Genomic DNA, 17,345 nt, shown 5'->3' on the forward strand with positions numbered 1-17,345 from the left:
AAGGTATGATTTTTATACTTTTTATTGATGTCATTTTTATAAAAATTAAATTTACACATTAAAAGTTATTTCGAATATAATTAAGAAATATAGAATGAATAATATTTTAGAGTCTCATCCATTTTTTCATCCTCCCTCTATATTTGGAAGATCAATTCATCTTCCTCTATTTGGGAGGAGGATATAGAGGATGTGTTGGAGTTGTTTTTGAGAGAGGATCCTTCATATTTGAAGATATGAAGGATGGGTTGGAGATGCTCTATGAAGTTGTTTGAGATGTTTTAAATAAGTGTACTTTTTGACTTTTTATAGAATATGAGTTAAATTTAAAATAATGTAATAAAGAAATAATATAATTTAAATACGATAATATGATTTAAATAAAATAAATAACTTTATAATATTTTAATTTTTTTTTAGGAAATGACAAACCTAATCTAAATCTTATTTATGTTTTTGAAGTTTCCTTATGAGAAACGACGGTAATCTCGGGGAAACTGAAACACCGTTTCGTTCGTACGTTTGTTTTTGTGAGTGAGGAGGAGGAAACGTCATCATCGTCCTTGACGATGCCACGTCAGTGGGACCCACCTCGCTAGGGTTTTGAACCGTCCGTGACAACATCCAACTCAAAGCTGAGTCACCCCTGATGAGGCTGTGGACCCCACAACCGATGATAAATAAATATCTCAAATAACAGATTATGGAAATTACATTCAACACCCCTGAGGTTTGGGAAATATATAATTAGTCCTAAACTTTTTATATAATTACATTGATCTCTTATAAATTTTTAATTTTAATTCATATAACAATTAGATTATTTTTATCAATAATTTTTTAGTCTTATGAATAAAAAAAGTATTATCATATTTTTTTATTATTAAATATATATTTATTTTTGTTTCTTCTAATATCTATCCACCATCTCTATTAATTTTGATTGTTTTAACTTTATTAAAAGAAATGTTATTGTAATTATTTTAACACTGTAAAATTAATTATATTTTTTTCAAATATAAGGTGAAGAGAGTTTAATTTACTCTTCTAGAATGTACAATTTTGATTAAATATTTACATGAGAGATAAATCATAAAACGTGATTAGATAATTGCCCAAATAATGTTCTAGGCTAAAGTATAATTATTTAACATTTTCAAAATATCATGTAATATTCTTAATGTAATTTTTTCAATTAGTAATAACTTTTGAGAAAGTATTTTATAAAATGGACAATGTTTACCTAAATAAAAGATGACTCATTTTGTTTGTTTTATGTTTTATTATTTATGGAGACCCTATTTAAGTAGTGTTAAATAATATTTCAAAACTAACTAATAATTTTTCACTCATACAAAGAAATTTTCACATGGGTCGGCAAGATCAATTGGCTCTGCATTATATTTTTTTAAATTTTTTTTGAATCATATAAACATTTAGCCCTAATTATTTAGCACAAAACTAACAGGAAATAGGAATAAAATGGATAGTGTAAATTTAAAATTTGTAAAACATGGATTATATTTAAAATCTCTAAATGGATAATTTTTTGGATAATTATTGTTTTAGGAAAAAGGATAATTACTTGCAAGAGAGAGAGAGAGAGTTTCTCTCTCAATGACAACTTGCATTTGCATGGCAATGCTGTGTTCCAACCCAACTCTCTCTCTAATACCTCTCTTTTATTTGTGTGTATCCATGTATATGTCTATATCCACTCACAGTATTAATTTTAATATTATTAGTATTATTTTTTTCTTTCTATGTGTTATTGTATGTATATAATATAAGTAATTTCAAAGAAGGATAGAAAGAAGTTTTCAGGGAAGGACTCGGAAGCTCTGAATTCTCAGGGAAGGACTGTCCGGTCATTATAAATACCAAAAATCCTCCACAACAATGTCACCACCCCATAGAAGAAGACTTGTTGATTTTCTCTCTTTTTTAGTTGAGTTTGTGAGATTTTTGAATTTGGGTTTTGATTCAGGATGACTATCCTCATTGATCAACCTGACTTTGGTAATTTTCTTTTTTTATTTCTTTTTTTATTATTTCATCTCTATTTTATTTTTTGGTTCACCAGTTCTTTCCATTTATTTTTTATTTTTTTATTTTTAAAAAACCATGAAAACAATCAGATCTGTTCCCTTTTTGCCTATTTCAAACAGATCTGTACTTTGAATTTGAGCTTAAATTATTCAAATTATTTATTTCATACCCAGTTCCTGCAACCCTTTTCCTTGAAAAAAAGAAAAGAAAAGAAAAAAGTGGAGATTAGTATTTCCTTTGTTGGTAATTATTGTCTTTTCCTCTAGATTCTCTCTCTCTCTCTCTCTCTCTCTCTCTCTCTCTCTCTCTCTCTTTTTCTTTTAAATTTTATGAGGGATTGGTTTTTAGATTTTTCATTAGTTATTATTAATAGGCAATTAATTAATTAATTAATTATATTATTTTTTAAATATATTTTTTATTTTTTAAAACAGGAGTTGAGGCTCATGAGGAACATGAGGAACAGAAGATCCCAAACAATGAAAATGAATTGGTGTTGGATGGTGGATTTGTGGTGCCAGAGATCAATTCATTTGGCGAAAACTTTAGGTTTTTCTCTCTCCATAAAATCATTATATATATTTCACTGTGAGGTCTGTGATTGTTTCCCGAGAACCAAACAGTGTGAATCAGTCCTAGAACAGGGATTCCATGCTTAACCTAGATTGATTTTGGCAACACATACTGAATAAAATAATATAGTTTTAATATTCACTTTGATTAATTGATTGGTTATTCAACACAAAGTACATCATAGAACCAAGTACATCATAGAACCAAAGGGGATGGGGATGGGGATGGGGATGGGGATGGGGATGGGATGAGATGATTAATTATTGACCACTCAAACAAACAAGCCCTATTTTATTGCTTGATGGATAATGCTTCATGTGATCAGAACAGTGAAATATAATGGAAAAAGGTTGATGCATATCCCACAAAAAAAAAAAAAGGTTTAATTAAAATTCAGTTTGTGGAAGAATTTGTGTTGACATGATATTGATCCACAATTGATGATTAAAAGAATTGATAATTAAAATATTAAAGCTGTCACCCAATATTAAGCCAAATTGATATTTTTCGTGATGAGATTCCATCTCAATATATAATAGAGAAATTTAAAGACAGAAGATCATGTGCCTCTCCAATTTAAAATTTTTAATAATTTTGTATCGTTTAAGTTTTACCTTGTAATTTGTATGTTTAGACACTTTTTAGTGAGGAATTGTTCTAACATACAAGTTCGTTTAAGTTTTACCTTGTAATTTGTATGTTTAGACACTTTTTAGTGAGGAATTGTTCTAACATACAAGTGCAAAAACAGGGATTATGATGCAGAGAGTCTCAGGCAACAAGGGGTAGAGGATTTTTACCGCGTCAATCACATCAACCAAACTTTTGACTTCGTAAGCATGAAGCTAGAAATTATTATTATTATTATTTTTTTGGTGTTAGAAATTTTCATTTTGATTTTCTAAAATTTTTATTTTTGTGTTTGAGAAAATTTTAAATTCATGATGATTATTTGGTATAGGTGAAGAAGATGAGAGAAAAGTATGGGAAAGTGGACAAGGTGGAGATGAGCATATGGGAATGTTGTGAGCTTCTAAATGATGTTGTGGATGAGAGTGACCCTGATTTGGATGAACCTCAAATTGAGCACTTATTGCAGACAGCCGAAGCTATTAGGAAAGACTATCCCAATGAAGATTGGCTTCACTTGACTGGCCTTATACATGGTAATATTCCAATATGCCCTTCTTTTATTACTTTGAAATTCTCTATTGATTCCCATTCCATTGCTCAATTTTAACAAATTCACTGTTAATCCAAACCTAACTTTGGGACCTTTATTAGTGGTGTTAGACTAAATTTCATTACTCACGACTCTTCCACGGTAATTAGTAAGAAAATAAATTTTAATGGGTCAGAAACATTACATGACTATGTGCTTGAGTAATTGTAGTATTTCGTAATTTGCACATTATTATTTCTATTTTTAACACTCACGTAAACGCGTACTCCTAACTTTGGGCCATATGCCTATTTGGGCCGTTCTTTGGTATGTGTTGCTAAGGCAAGCTTGACCTATAGTTCAAAGGTACAAGCCCTAGAAGATACAAGTTAGAATAATGATTTCCATTAAGGGTTATGTCAAAATAATTAAAAAGTTTATATAATTTTCACATAATCTTGATCGCTTTTACATATTTCTATACATTTTTTAATACAAATAAAAAATCTAGTGCAGAAATTTACCTAGAAATTGTAATACGGTCTAGATTTAATTATTTTTTTGATACCTTGCATTGTTGTTTACAAATTTTTGTACTTTAGTTATGCTTACACCGAAGCTAATGAACCACATATTAAGCAATGACTAACATTTTCTTTCATTAAGAAATTTCAATTACATGTAACAAAATGGTTAACTTGGCCGTATTATGGATTTCCAGATCTTGGGAAGGTTCTTCTTCTTCCTAGCTTTGGGGAGCTTCCTCAATGGGCTGTTGTAGGTAAAGTACCATGTTTCATGTATTAACTTTGTTTTTCTATCAAACTTGTAATCTATATAATATAATTCTGTTTCTAATTACTTCCCATTTTAGATTTACTGATAAAACATCAAACATATTGTAGGTGACACATTCCCAGTCGGCTGTGCTTTTGACGAATCAATTGTCCATCACAAGGTCGGCCTCTTTACAAGAACCCATCATAAACATGATTAAAAGTTTTTTTTTTTTTTTCTTCTAAAATTTTGTTGCATGTTTTTGGGTTCGTGGTGCAGTACTTCAAAGAAAATGCAGACTATGAAAATCCAGCTTACAACACCAAATTTGGAATTTATTCTGAGGGTTGTGGACTCAACAATGTGATGATGTCATGGGGCCATGATGACTACATGTATTTGGTACTTCTTCCAAGCCTTTCTAAATTATTCTTGCATAGATCTTAGATTTATCAAGTAAAAAAATGGGAAATTTTTTTTAATAATCTATAATACAAACATAACCTTCAGAAATTGGATGTGAAAATCTACTTTTGTCGTCTTATTTTTTAGGTGGCTAAGGAAAATCATACAACTTTACCTTCAGCGGGCCTTTTCATTATCAGATATCACTCATTTTATGGTAAGCCAAAAAAAGCATAAGTGTGTGATATACAGTCATTTTATAATAAGGTTAAAAAACAAAATATTTGATTTTGTTTTCTTCAGCTTTACATAAGTCAGGAGCATACAAACACTTGATGAATGAAGAAGACATTGAGAATCTAAAGTGGCTCCAAATATTTAAGTAAGCTGATTCTTAATATATGAAAATTGTTCTTATTACTGTTTGCTAATAATTGTTAAAGTTAACTAATAAATTAGTATTTTCATTTTTTTTCTTCTTTTTTTTGTGTGCAGCAAGTATGACCTATACAGTAAGAGCAAAGTCAGAATCGATGTCGAAAAAGTCAAGCCATACTATCTCTCTCTCATTAAAAAGGTGAGCACCACCATTGTGACATTGTGATCCTCCCTAGTTGAAGGACAACACGCCTTTCTTTTTATCTTAACATGAAAAATTGGAAAAAAAAATAAAAATTAAAAGCAAAACTAACCCACAAAATAAATAAGAATTTATGTGATTTGAATATAAGCCTATGTTCATGGGCAAAACTGACAAAATAAGTTCACTATGAATCTTAGAACAACCGTCCAATATCATCATAATTCTAGAATTGCTAAAACTTGTCCGAAAATCAAAAGATTCAAATACAATCTAAAGACAAACAAATTAAACTGTAAATTGTACTTAATTAATTCTTAATGCCAAATATTTATAGTACTTGTTTATTGTTCTTCTAACGAATTAATTGATGGAATGTTGTTGCAGTACTTCCCTGAGAAGCTGAGATGGTGAAAATTTGGAGCTATGGGTTGATAATTTTAGCGTGTGAATGGTGATGGAGACTTTTAGATGCATTTCTTTTTTTAGGGGTTTTTTTTTTGATTTTTTGTTTTTGTTTGTGTGCTTCGATGTTGACTACTACATCGTGAAATAATATTATGTATTTATGGTTCTTTTGGAATAATATAATGGGGGTATTTGTGAAGAGGGTTAAAGTTCAAATAGTCTATTAAAAGACAAAATAAATTAAAATAGTTAATAAAATAAAATGTTATATTTAATTTATATAATTGTTTTATTTTTTTCTCACAATTATCAAATCAATTAAAAAAAATAGCCAATTAACTTCTCAAATACAATTATTTTAGTACAGATTGAAATAGTTTAAAAAAAAATTAATAGCCAACTTTTCAAACAAGACCAATATTACTTCCATTGTGTTTTTATAAAAATCCTATAAATATTGGGTTGTTTTAGAAAATTGATTGAAAGTAGATTTTTTGATTTTTGATTTTTTTTTAAAAAAATATGTAAAAAAATAAAAAAATGATGTGACCAAAATAAGTTAAAAGTCAAAAATTACTTTTTATTATCCTCAAAAGAGGCCGTTATTGGTTATCAATAACAACAAAACCACCCTCCGAAAAAATAATAATAAAAAAAAATTGTAGGAAAATACTGCAATTAAAGCAAACTGAAGGTCTTAACTGCAAGGGCTAGCAGCACGCACTTAATGCATAGGGTGGGACAGACGTCCTTTATTGCAATTTCATATCAAAGTGGGCTTATACATTAAATTAATATATTGCAATTTCATATCAATGTGGGCTTATACATTAATTAATATAAAATGGTTGTAAATATACCTTGTGATATAAAAGGTAGAAAAATACTGAATATCATAATTTTCTTTTATTTTCTTTTTCAGTGTTTTTTTAGTTCATATGGTCACACATCACCATCTCACACTGTTTACGTGGATATTTCATATCAATCAAGTAATGATAAATTTACATGTCACGACATGCTGACTTAATTTTGTTGGGTTTGTTTTAAGTTTATCTCAGTGATCTATCTATAAGGTTTGTTGAATAGGGTATTTAGGTACAAATAATTATGATTAGATATCGATAACATGAGTTAATTATATTTGCTTTAAAAAAAATGGATTATATATTCTTAAAATCACGCTTGTTATCTGTTTTTTAATAAAAATGTGATATGATCATATAATTATTATTGATATTCGATCAATTTAATTTTTTTTACCAATAATATTTTCAGTAAAACCTACAATGCCCTCTCAATGGCTATATAAATATATCCTTGATTAGTTTCCATCAATAACAAAACTTTAAATTCAAATAAATCAGTTAATTATGCAAATGCAAACAAGATACCAAGATGTTGACTAAAATGCCCTCTCAATAGCTATATAAATTTAGGTAGCAAGGCTTGTTTTAATGAACACTACTCAACAATGGCAAGTAGCTCCACAAGATCTGTTATGGTGAGCCTTATCATGAGCATCTTCTCCGTGATGGTGTCATCTCCATTGATGTTTGAATGTGAAGCTGCTCGATTGCCTCATTGTGGTAATCCCCTATTATCTCAACATTCTATTTCTTTACTGACGTTCTGTTTGTATTTTTAATTTTATTTTTTATTCATATTTTTTGATATTTAGGTCAAGTTTGACAAGTTTATAAAAAGTCAAAAAGTTACTCAAAAAGTTAAAAAGTTATCACTATTCACCAAAAGTCAAAAATTACGGCTGCACAACTCCCAATCCTAATTTTCCTCTATACACTAATTTATACAATTTTTAATACACATTTTTTCATAAAAAGTCAAAAAGTTAACCCAAACATTCATGTTTTTTTCCTTAATTTTTTAGTCCAAAAAGACAACAAGTACACTTATTTAAGACACTCCAAACAACCCCTTAGTACAGTGAAAAATAAAAGTATAAAAACATTTTCTATAATTAATGGAAAACAAGTCTCTGTGAGTAAAAAATAATTTTCACTGTTAAACGATAGAAAAGTAAACTATGAGCATCGCTTAACAAATTTTGAATTCAACAACGATTCATACTAATAAAAAGAGCACCATTAATAGTACTAATGTATTAGAAATATCAAAAAAAAAAAACCAAGACGCTCACTACCACATCATTAGTGCTCCTAACCATTTATCTTTTGAATTAAACTAACTTCAAAAAGTGTTTTTTTATTTTATTTAATATTTTTTCTATGTATACCTACATGAGATTTTTTATTATTAAAAAGCTGTAGGAGGTGTTACTAATTTTGTATTATTTATCTACTTATATGAAGTGTCATATTCCTTAAAAAAAATAAAATAAAATTAATCAGTTGGTTTGAGTTTTTTGGATTAAGTTTTTTTGAAAACTCAATTTTTTGATTTTCGTATTTTTTTATTTTTAGTGAATATTTTTAAAATTTAAACATTTTTTTATCTTTTTAGATGCACTTTACTTAGATGTATCTAAAAATTAAAAAATTTGTGAAAAAATATTTTAAAAATTTAATAAATACATAAAAATACAAAAAATGTACTGAATTTTTGTAATTTTTTTTATATTTTTGATATTTAGCGAATTTTTAAAAGGTTTTTTTCACAAATTTTGTACTTTTTAGGTACATTTATGTTAGGTGTGTCTAAAAAGTAAAAAAAATTACTTAAAATATTAAAAAAATTCAGTAAAAACCAAAAAAATTACGAAAAACAAAAATATAGAATTTTCTGAAAAGTATTTTTGAAAAGGCACAACCAAACATGCTGAATAATTGTGCAAGCAATTTGCTTATCTCATCTTAACGTTCCTCAAAAGGAATATATATATATATATATATATATATATATATTTAATCTAGAGTGATAGAATTTGTATAGTATATATATTAGTTTCATATTTTTCCAAAGTCCCAAAAAAACCAAAAAAAAAAAAAAATTGTGGTCGACCGGAAAGATGTCTAGGTGGTCGACCACCTGGTGAAAATTATCAATTTTGCCTCTGGTCAATTGATCACTTGATGAAAAAATAATAAAATAATTTATAACTTGTGAACATTATATCGCTACATCAAGCGATGTCTTGTAACAACCATAAATTTTACAAATATGTAGAGAGGCTGATGGAGGCTCTTGAAAGTTGATTTTCCTGCTTCTAATTTTGGTCTAGAAATGAGTTTGACGAGACTGGTATGGATGCTCTAATAACTCACTAGATAAAGTTGTATATTTTTAAAAATATTTTAAATTGAATTATATGGTATGATTTAAATTTAATGTAATTGTTGGCACCATAAAATATTCTTATTCTTATTATTATTAGTATTATTATTGTTATTATTTTTAGGACACGTGACATCCTCTTATTCATTTGAAAGTTAAAAGAAGTTATGAAGATGATGGAGAACATGAAGAACAAAGTGGATGAGTGGAAGGACACATGACAAGATAATGATGAATATGGGAGAAATGGGTAGTTACTAAGTAGTTATTACTGTATTTTTTCAGTTATAAATAGCTATCAATGGCTACATTGTAAAAGATCAAAAACTCAAATAAAAAATAATTGATTTATATTTTTACTGTCATTTATATTTCCTGTATTTTATTTTACCTACTTCATTTTTGAAGCAATTATTTTCAAAGCATTTTATGCACTTCCTTTTCAAAGCATAGGAGTAGATGTAAGTAATTATTACTTTGATTGTTCACTCAATCATTTTTTTCCATCTCACTCTTTCTTCTTTTAATTTTTGTTTTCTCTACACATGGCAATTTTGAAATTCTCTTTATTGAGGCAAAAGAACTGTCAACGCAATTGCTTGATAATTGGCTTGAATTTAATTTGTAAGGATTTTTCAATTCTTGCTAGCACGCTCGCATTTATGATATTTTCTTTCGTAGAAAAAATATGCCAACAATTTTTGACATGCCTAGTAAGACATTGAGTGTAAGAAATGAAAAATGAATTGGATTTGTTCATTTCAAATAGCTTAGATGAAATCTATTGGCATACACAAAAAATTTTGGATCTTCAAGAAAAGATCCATTTTCTTGATGAAATAAATTTTCATTTCTCACAATATTATTTGGTGGAAGAAAAAAGACATTATTTAATTGGAAAAATTCATCAACTTGATATGGAAATTCACCAATGGAATGATGAGTTGTCAATTCTCACTACCAAGTCTTTAATTGAAGCTTTAATGGCCCGAATTGGTGAATTTTTTCAGAATTTTTCCATGGTTGAAAATAGCAAAAACAAAGAGTTAATTTCATCAATGGCTCGGGAGGTCAAATAATTCATTTTTAAAGAGCCAATTTATGAAAATAACATGGCTAAAAAGTATGTTATTAAGTCAAACATGGTTAAAAATAATGTTCCATCTAAGACTCGGGGGTTGAAAAACCCATTTTTAGAGAGCCAAATCATGGACATAAGATGTCTATGAAAGATTTTCATAAGCCATTAATAACTAAAATGAAACAACCCATTAGACCAAGAAATGATGAAACTCACATGAAGGACTTTCATAATCCATTCATGGATGAAATAGAAAAACAAGTATATTTGTCAATAAATGATGAAAGCTATTTGGCCAAAGAACATATTCTCAAGCCAAACATGACTAAGAATGATAAACAATTTAACGTTTATGAATCTGAGTTTTTCGAAATTATTCAAAATGTTAAGTTGTTTGAATTTTTAAGGCCATCTTGTACTATGGTTCTTGGTGTTCAAAATCCTTTTTGGATTTATGGTTCACATCAAAATTTAATTTTGATGAAATGGCTAATAAAACAATCATCTTTAAGTATTGTTTTGATGAGTTTGATGCACCAAATAACAACTTAGTTATTTGAAATGTTGAATTTGGCTAGGAAAAGCCTACGCATTTAAATCAGTGGTTGGGAATGGTTTATCTTTTCAAATTGATGGCCAATTGCTTTTTTTTTTTTTTTTTAAGGCACAAAAATGATAGTATGTCTTGGTTCGACCTTTCAAAAATTCAAGTAAACATCATTTTTAAGGATCGCGAGGGGTAATGTTGGCACCATAAAATATTCTTATTCTTATTATTATTAGTATTATTATTGTTATTATTTTCAGGACACATGGCATCTTCTTATTCATTTAGAAGTTAAAAGAAGTTATGGAGATGGTGGAGAACATGAAGAACAAAGTGGATGAGTGGAAAGACACATAGCAAGACAATGATGAAGATGGAAGAAATAGGTAGTTACTAAGTAGTTTTTGCTATATTTTTTTTCCTCTATAAATAACCATCAATGCCTACATTGTAAAAGATCAAAAACTCAAATCAAAGACAATTGATTTATATTTTTCTTGTCATTTATATTTCCTGCATTTTATTTTACGTACTTTCTTTTCGAAGCAATTATTTTCAGTATTTCTTTTTCAAAGTATTTTATGCACTTCCTTTTCAAAGCATAGGAGTAGAGGTAAGTAATTATTACTTTGATTGTTCACTTAATCATCTTTTTCCATCTCTCTCTTTCTTCTTTTAATTTTTGTTTTCTCTACACTTGCAATTTTGAAATCCTCTTTGTTGAGGCAAAAGAACCGTCAACGCAATCGCTTGATAATTGGCTTGAATTTAATTTGTAAGGATTTTTCAATCCTTACTGGTATGCTCGCATTTATGATATTTTTCTTCGTAGAAAAAATAAGCCAACAGTAATATAATTTAAATTTAAAATAAATCTAATTCATATATTCTAGTTTCGAAAGACTTTTCCTAAGTGTGTAGTGTTGAATACTATAGCCTAAGATAAAGGGGTTTGGATTATCCATAATAATTTTTTATGTAATAAATTTTATCAAAAAACATTGCATAAATTTGTACCAAAAAAAATATATCGAAGAAAATCCTAGTCAAATAAAAACTATGAAGTCGAAGCCAAAATTCAATCATGATGCAATCAGAAAGAAAAAGATTTTTGCAAATTTGGTAGTATAACTAAAATTTCAAACATTTGCTCAAATGAATTTCCATTAATAAACAACCATGGAATTCAACCATTAAATTCAAATAACTCGGCTAATCATCCACATGTAATAAGGCATGAAGGGCTTGTCTCCACGCCACTCTATTTATTTATTAAGTTAGATGGTGTTGTTGGTGAGACATAGGGGTGTTTTGAAAAGATAATTAAAAGTTGATTTTGATTTTTAATTAAGTTTTTTTATTTTTTCAGAAAGTCATTTGGAAGTTGGTAAAAAAATTATTTTTTGACTTTTTGACTTAATATTTATTTATATTGTCACATCATAATCAAATTTAAAAAATAACTACTTTCACCCATATGACTTATTTAAACAATATCAAAAATATAACTGTAATTTCACAAGTAGTTTTTAGCTACCTTTTCAAATGATTTGATGGTCAAAAAAGCCATTTTTGGGAAGGTAGCTAAATTTTTTTGGCCCAAGTTGCAAAATGCAGCTTTTTTCTTTTGTTCTCAAGTGGCACCATATTAGGGATCTCGTTTTCATTGTTTGAATTATTATTATTATTATTATTTTGTGTAAAGCATTTATAAAAATGAAAGACATGAATCGTTTTAAAAATAAATTGTATATTTTTTGAAAATAAATGTGATAAAATTATGTATCTATGTATATTGGATTGACTTAATTTTTTTGTAGATGATTTATACAAATTAACTTAAAAAATAAACGATTTAAATGATCAAAATGAAACTCCTGAAAGGCTCCATAGTGATGTCCAATCCAATGATTGGATTACAGACAAGTCATTCTCATGCTATACTTATCACATTTCTATTCTCACTTCTTAACCCAATATTAATGTAATAAGTCTCACCATTCATATATTTTTACAATATTGATAATTAAACTGAAACATTATATAATAAAAATAAATGGTGATTATAATAGTACTTTGTTGACCAAACTGGCCTCTCAACGGCTATATAAATGTCCAAAGGCCCTCAAAGATGATCATCAACTATTAATTTAGCTAGCAAAGCTTGTTTTAACAGTACTCAACAATGGCAAGTAGCTCCACAAGAATTGTTATGGTGAGCCTTATGATCATCTTCGCCGTGGTGTCATCTCCGTTGATGTTAGAATTAGAAGCTGCTCGAATCCCTCATCGCGGTAATCCTCATTTTTTTTTTTCTTACTTTCATGCACTTTAACTTGTTCTCATTGTATTTGAATCTGGCAATTAGAGAGAGAGAATTTCAAAATTCTCTAAAATCCTTTCAAAATTGAAACACAACTCCACGGTTTGTTCCAATAGAAAATATTTTCTATAAAACTGATGTACTAGTGATTGTGATAACGGTGGTGCTGTTGGAGTTTAGATTTCTTAAGTTGAAGATCTCTCAACTTTACAGGTAAAGTTAGCATATTATAAAATTAATTTGTACTCATTTTAACGATATGAAATGCTTATCTCGTATGATAAACTAAGAAAAGTATGCATACATGAAGGGGGGGGGGGGGGAGGGAAATGTTATTTAGACAAAAGTAATCAAATGATCAAATTACATATATATTATAATAAATGGAAGGTTTATGCTTAAAAACATATATGCAGTATAGATAAAAATAAACTGATAGTATGACAATCGATGTTGGATGAATTTGAATTTTTGCACCAATAAATTTTTTTTTATATTTATTATATATGATGAACTATTTAAATAGTTTATTTTTAATTTGAAAAATATTTTCCATATACATTTTATAATTAAAAAATTCATTTTTCAATCGGGTTTCAGATTTTTTAATTTGTGTGTTTGGTTTTTTTGTGATGCAGAACTTGAAGGGCCAATATGCCCAGCATGTGTATGTTGTGAACCTCCACCGCCAAACTCATGTTGTCCTTGCTGTTCTACTCCTATTCCGACTTCTGGAAACGAAACCCCATAGAATACAAGAAGAAGAAACACCCTAATTCTCAAATTTCAGGCATTTCTCCACAAAACTAAATAATAAGTATAAATAAATATGGATTGTTTGTTGTAAAAACAATGCCAGTCTATTGCCTGAAATTGGAACTCTTGGTGGGGAGAAATTGTATTAGTTTGTTTGTTTGTTTGTTTTTGTTTTTTTGATATCGTCTGGAATGCCTGATATATTATAATGAAATGATGCAGTTTACATGGAGATCCTAGCATATGCAATAAATTTGTCACAATATTGTTTAAAATGTGACTGGTTTGATAATGTACGGAAGGGGAAAAAAATGAAAGAAGCATGTACAATACAATAAAATAAAATAAAAAATGCAAATAGACTTTGGCATATAATATATAAGAGTGTCTCCAATAGACAATTTAAATGGGACACCTTAGTTATTATAGTTACCATTATAAAATTTTAGTCACTTTAGTTATTACAATAACTAGTTTAACAAAAAAAATTTAAGTTAGCTACATTTGAAGAGACTTGGGCTATGAAGCATGGGTATTTCGAAAAATATGTCATACTCGTACTGGGTTCTTACCGGCGTATGGTACCTTGTATGATACTTCTGCATACATACCGGGTACATAAAACACGTACATAGAACACAAAACATGTATACAAAAATTTTCTTCTTAAGGCCTCGTTTGGGAACCTTCCTTTTTAGCTAAAAAGTCAAAAAGTTACTAAATTAGCCAAAAAGGCAACAACCCATACCAAAAAGTCAAAGATTCTCTTTTCTCTCTACTTTTTGCACATCCTTTCGTAAAAAGCCAAAAAGTCATCCCAAACATACTAGTTTTTTTTAGCTCATATTTTAGTCAAATAGCCAAAAAGTTACTAAATTAGCCTGTTCCCAAACGAGCCTTAGTATATACCCAAGCCATACCGTACCTCAGTTGAAATAATATTTTTTTCTACTTCAGAGACAAAACTCCTTTCACTAGACTTCTTTTTTAGTTTTTGTTTTATGCTTAGCATGATTTTAAAATTAAACTATGATTTATAAGTTATTTAATGGGAGCAGCTTGCCTCTAGTCCTTAATTGGACTGGAAGGTGCTATCCGGCCCATGGGGGCCTACCACGAGTCCTATTTTGATAATCCGAACTGTTCAATGTGTAGAACTCGTCGAATACTACATGGTTGTAAAAAATCAAGTTGATTGAATATCGATAGCTATGTGATCAAATCAGTTTTGTATAAAAAAAATGGACGGTGAACAAATTAACGGTTGATAAAAAAACTGATAAGATAAGATAACTATCGATATCTATTCAAGGTGATTTTTTATAGGGGTATAGTACTCAATAAGTTCTACACATTGAACGGTTCGGATTATCAAAACGGGACCCGTTGTGGGTCCCCACGAGCCGAACAACACCGTCCAATCCGATTACGGATTGGAGGCAAGCTGCTTCCTTATTTAATATATTGACATTTAATTTTGATTTATATATTTACTTAATTGTAGGTTGGACCTTAACAAATTAAACCATTTAATTAATTTTTGCATTACTCTAAATTAAAAATAAATATTTTTTTACAAGTGTACTAAGCCGTACTCGTACTCTTTTTTTTTTTGAATTTTACCGTATTAACGTATCCGTATCGTACCGATACTAATATTCGTACCCGTACCCGTTCTTCATAGGACTTGGGAGACTCTTTAAACAGTTTGTGTATATAAATAAGTAAAATAAATAATAGTGTTGGAGTATATAGATAAAAAATGAATCGCCTTCTTATATTTTAGTTAGTAAAAAATGAATAGTATGATTAAAGTAGCTCAGATATCATCACAATGAAATAAAATTTTGGCTTGCATCAGTAGCAATGGTCATATTACTTGTTAGTACACTAATTGACATACCAATTAATACATATAATATTATTCATTCCCACCTGCCTCATGCCATATAAATACATCTTGAATCTTGTTAATCATAGCTCAATGGACGTTAATAATCAAATAATATCACAAAAAAATTAAAGTTTCAATACATATTTTACTTATTTTTCTATATTTTCAAGTTGCATAGTCTAAGATAAGATCCACTCGTTTTTCCTTGTAGAAACAATTCAGTCAAAGCCAAAATTTAACATTGATGAATGGCTGTGATCAGAAGGAAAAGGATATTTGTGAGGTCGGAATTACAATTGAAGTTTCAAACATATCCTTAATTGGTTTCCATTAATACCCAACCATGAAATTCAACCTTTTTAATTCAAATAAGAGCAACTCCAACATTACTGGAATAAATAAATAAAATAAATATATATATATATATATATATATACATATATATATAAATATTTTGCCTTGCAACTTTGCACTAATTGGGACCAACTCGTTGACTGTGATTTAGGTAAAGATTCAATGTGAATTTAACTTTCGATTCATTCGTAAGATTCAAGCTGAACATCTCGAGTTTGAATTTATTAAAATTTAAATCTTCAACTTTATAGGTTGAATTTTCAACTTTTTCTCATACTCATTTTTACTTTGATATTTCATTATAAATTAAAAAATAAATATGTATTAACTATAGCAGAGCGGAGCGATTTTAAAAGCGGATTATAAATTTTAAAATTTAAATCACGGTTAGCGGATCGAGCAATGCAAATTGATGCGATTTTAACGGATTGAAAGATATTTTGCACAATCCTACCATCCAGTTACCTTTCGAAATGGGAGATCTCTATTGACAAATGGGGTCCATACACCTCCTTTAAATAGAAAGATCCCCGTGCTCCTAATGTAGAGCTACAACTACTGCTACCGTGGAATCTGCCATCACATGAGTACCAAGCTTTAAGTTGATGTATTAGGTGAACTATTGAAAAAAATGTTAAAAACTCAAAGAAAGTCCAAATAAGCTGCGAGACGCATTGACTCGAGTGAATTCTAACTAATAATCACCAATATCTTTTCCTTGATGATAAAATTAAAAGAAATTTAAAGAAGAAAAGAAACCCAAAATTAAATTCAACCCACACTACTTGTACAAATATGCCCAAAGTAATAGTATAGATGATTTGACCACCCAACTATTCAGAAATCTAAAAGATTGTTTAATTATAATCATCCAATAATGAAAAATTACTCTCCAAGGTCTGTTCTGGTGACATCATCTTTGCCATCCTTTTCTGTTGTCTGTTACTATGTGATGCAGCTCGATTCACTCATCATCGACGTATATATTTTGATTTTTCATCACCACCAATATGCATATATTCCAATTGCATATGTTTCATTCAGACATTCATGAACTGTTTTTTATTTTTGTTTTTTGTGTTTTTGTTGCTACAGAACTCCTTCAGGGACCTCTCTGTGCTAATTGTGTATGCTGCACTACTATTCCGCAGCCGTCATGCTGCCGTTGTGACGGTGCTGTT

At 28.9% G+C, this 17,345-nt stretch overlaps 1 protein-coding gene and 1 long non-coding RNA gene across 2 annotated transcripts; both read left to right on the plus strand.

Annotated features, from left to right (window-relative positions):
- Window positions 1-714: 714 nt before the first annotated feature.
- LOC114287723 (inositol oxygenase 1) lies at window positions 715-6,153 on the plus strand. Its single transcript, XM_028231168.2, has 11 exons — window positions 715-2,019; window positions 2,484-2,598; window positions 3,374-3,455; window positions 3,584-3,788; window positions 4,506-4,565; window positions 4,690-4,742; window positions 4,841-4,963; window positions 5,114-5,183; window positions 5,270-5,348; window positions 5,462-5,543; window positions 5,934-6,153. The coding sequence occupies exons 1-11, from the start codon at window positions 1,989-1,991 to the stop codon at window positions 5,958-5,960; spliced, it is 927 nt and encodes a 308-aa protein (XP_028086969.2). The 5' UTR covers window positions 715-1,988; the 3' UTR covers window positions 5,961-6,153.
- A 6,712-nt stretch (window positions 6,154-12,865) lies between these two features.
- LOC114287722 (uncharacterized) lies at window positions 12,866-14,148 on the plus strand. The gene is made up of 2 exons (XR_014357315.1): window positions 12,866-13,131; window positions 13,799-14,148. It is a non-coding gene; the product is annotated as an uncharacterized LOC114287722 (long non-coding RNA).
- The last annotated feature ends 3,197 nt before the right edge of the window (window positions 14,149-17,345 follow it).

Source organism: Camellia sinensis, chromosome 15 (genome assembly GCF_055761805.1).
Source record: "Camellia sinensis isolate YWXY chromosome 15, ASM5576180v1, whole genome shotgun sequence".
NCBI lineage: Eukaryota > Viridiplantae > Streptophyta > Magnoliopsida > Ericales > Theaceae > Camellia > Camellia sinensis.

Excerpts from the sequence above, each read along its gene's own strand:
- LOC114287723 (XM_028231168.2), top strand. The coding sequence starts at position 1,989 with ATGACTATCCTCATTGATCAACCTGACTTTG. Across the intron at positions 2,599-3,373 it reads TCATTTGGCGAAAACTTTAG|GGATTATGATGCAGAGAGTC; the intron begins GTTTTTCTCTCT and ends GTGCAAAAACAG. Across the intron at positions 4,743-4,840 it reads AATCAATTGTCCATCACAAG|TACTTCAAAGAAAATGCAGA; the intron begins GTCGGCCTCTTT and ends TTCGTGGTGCAG.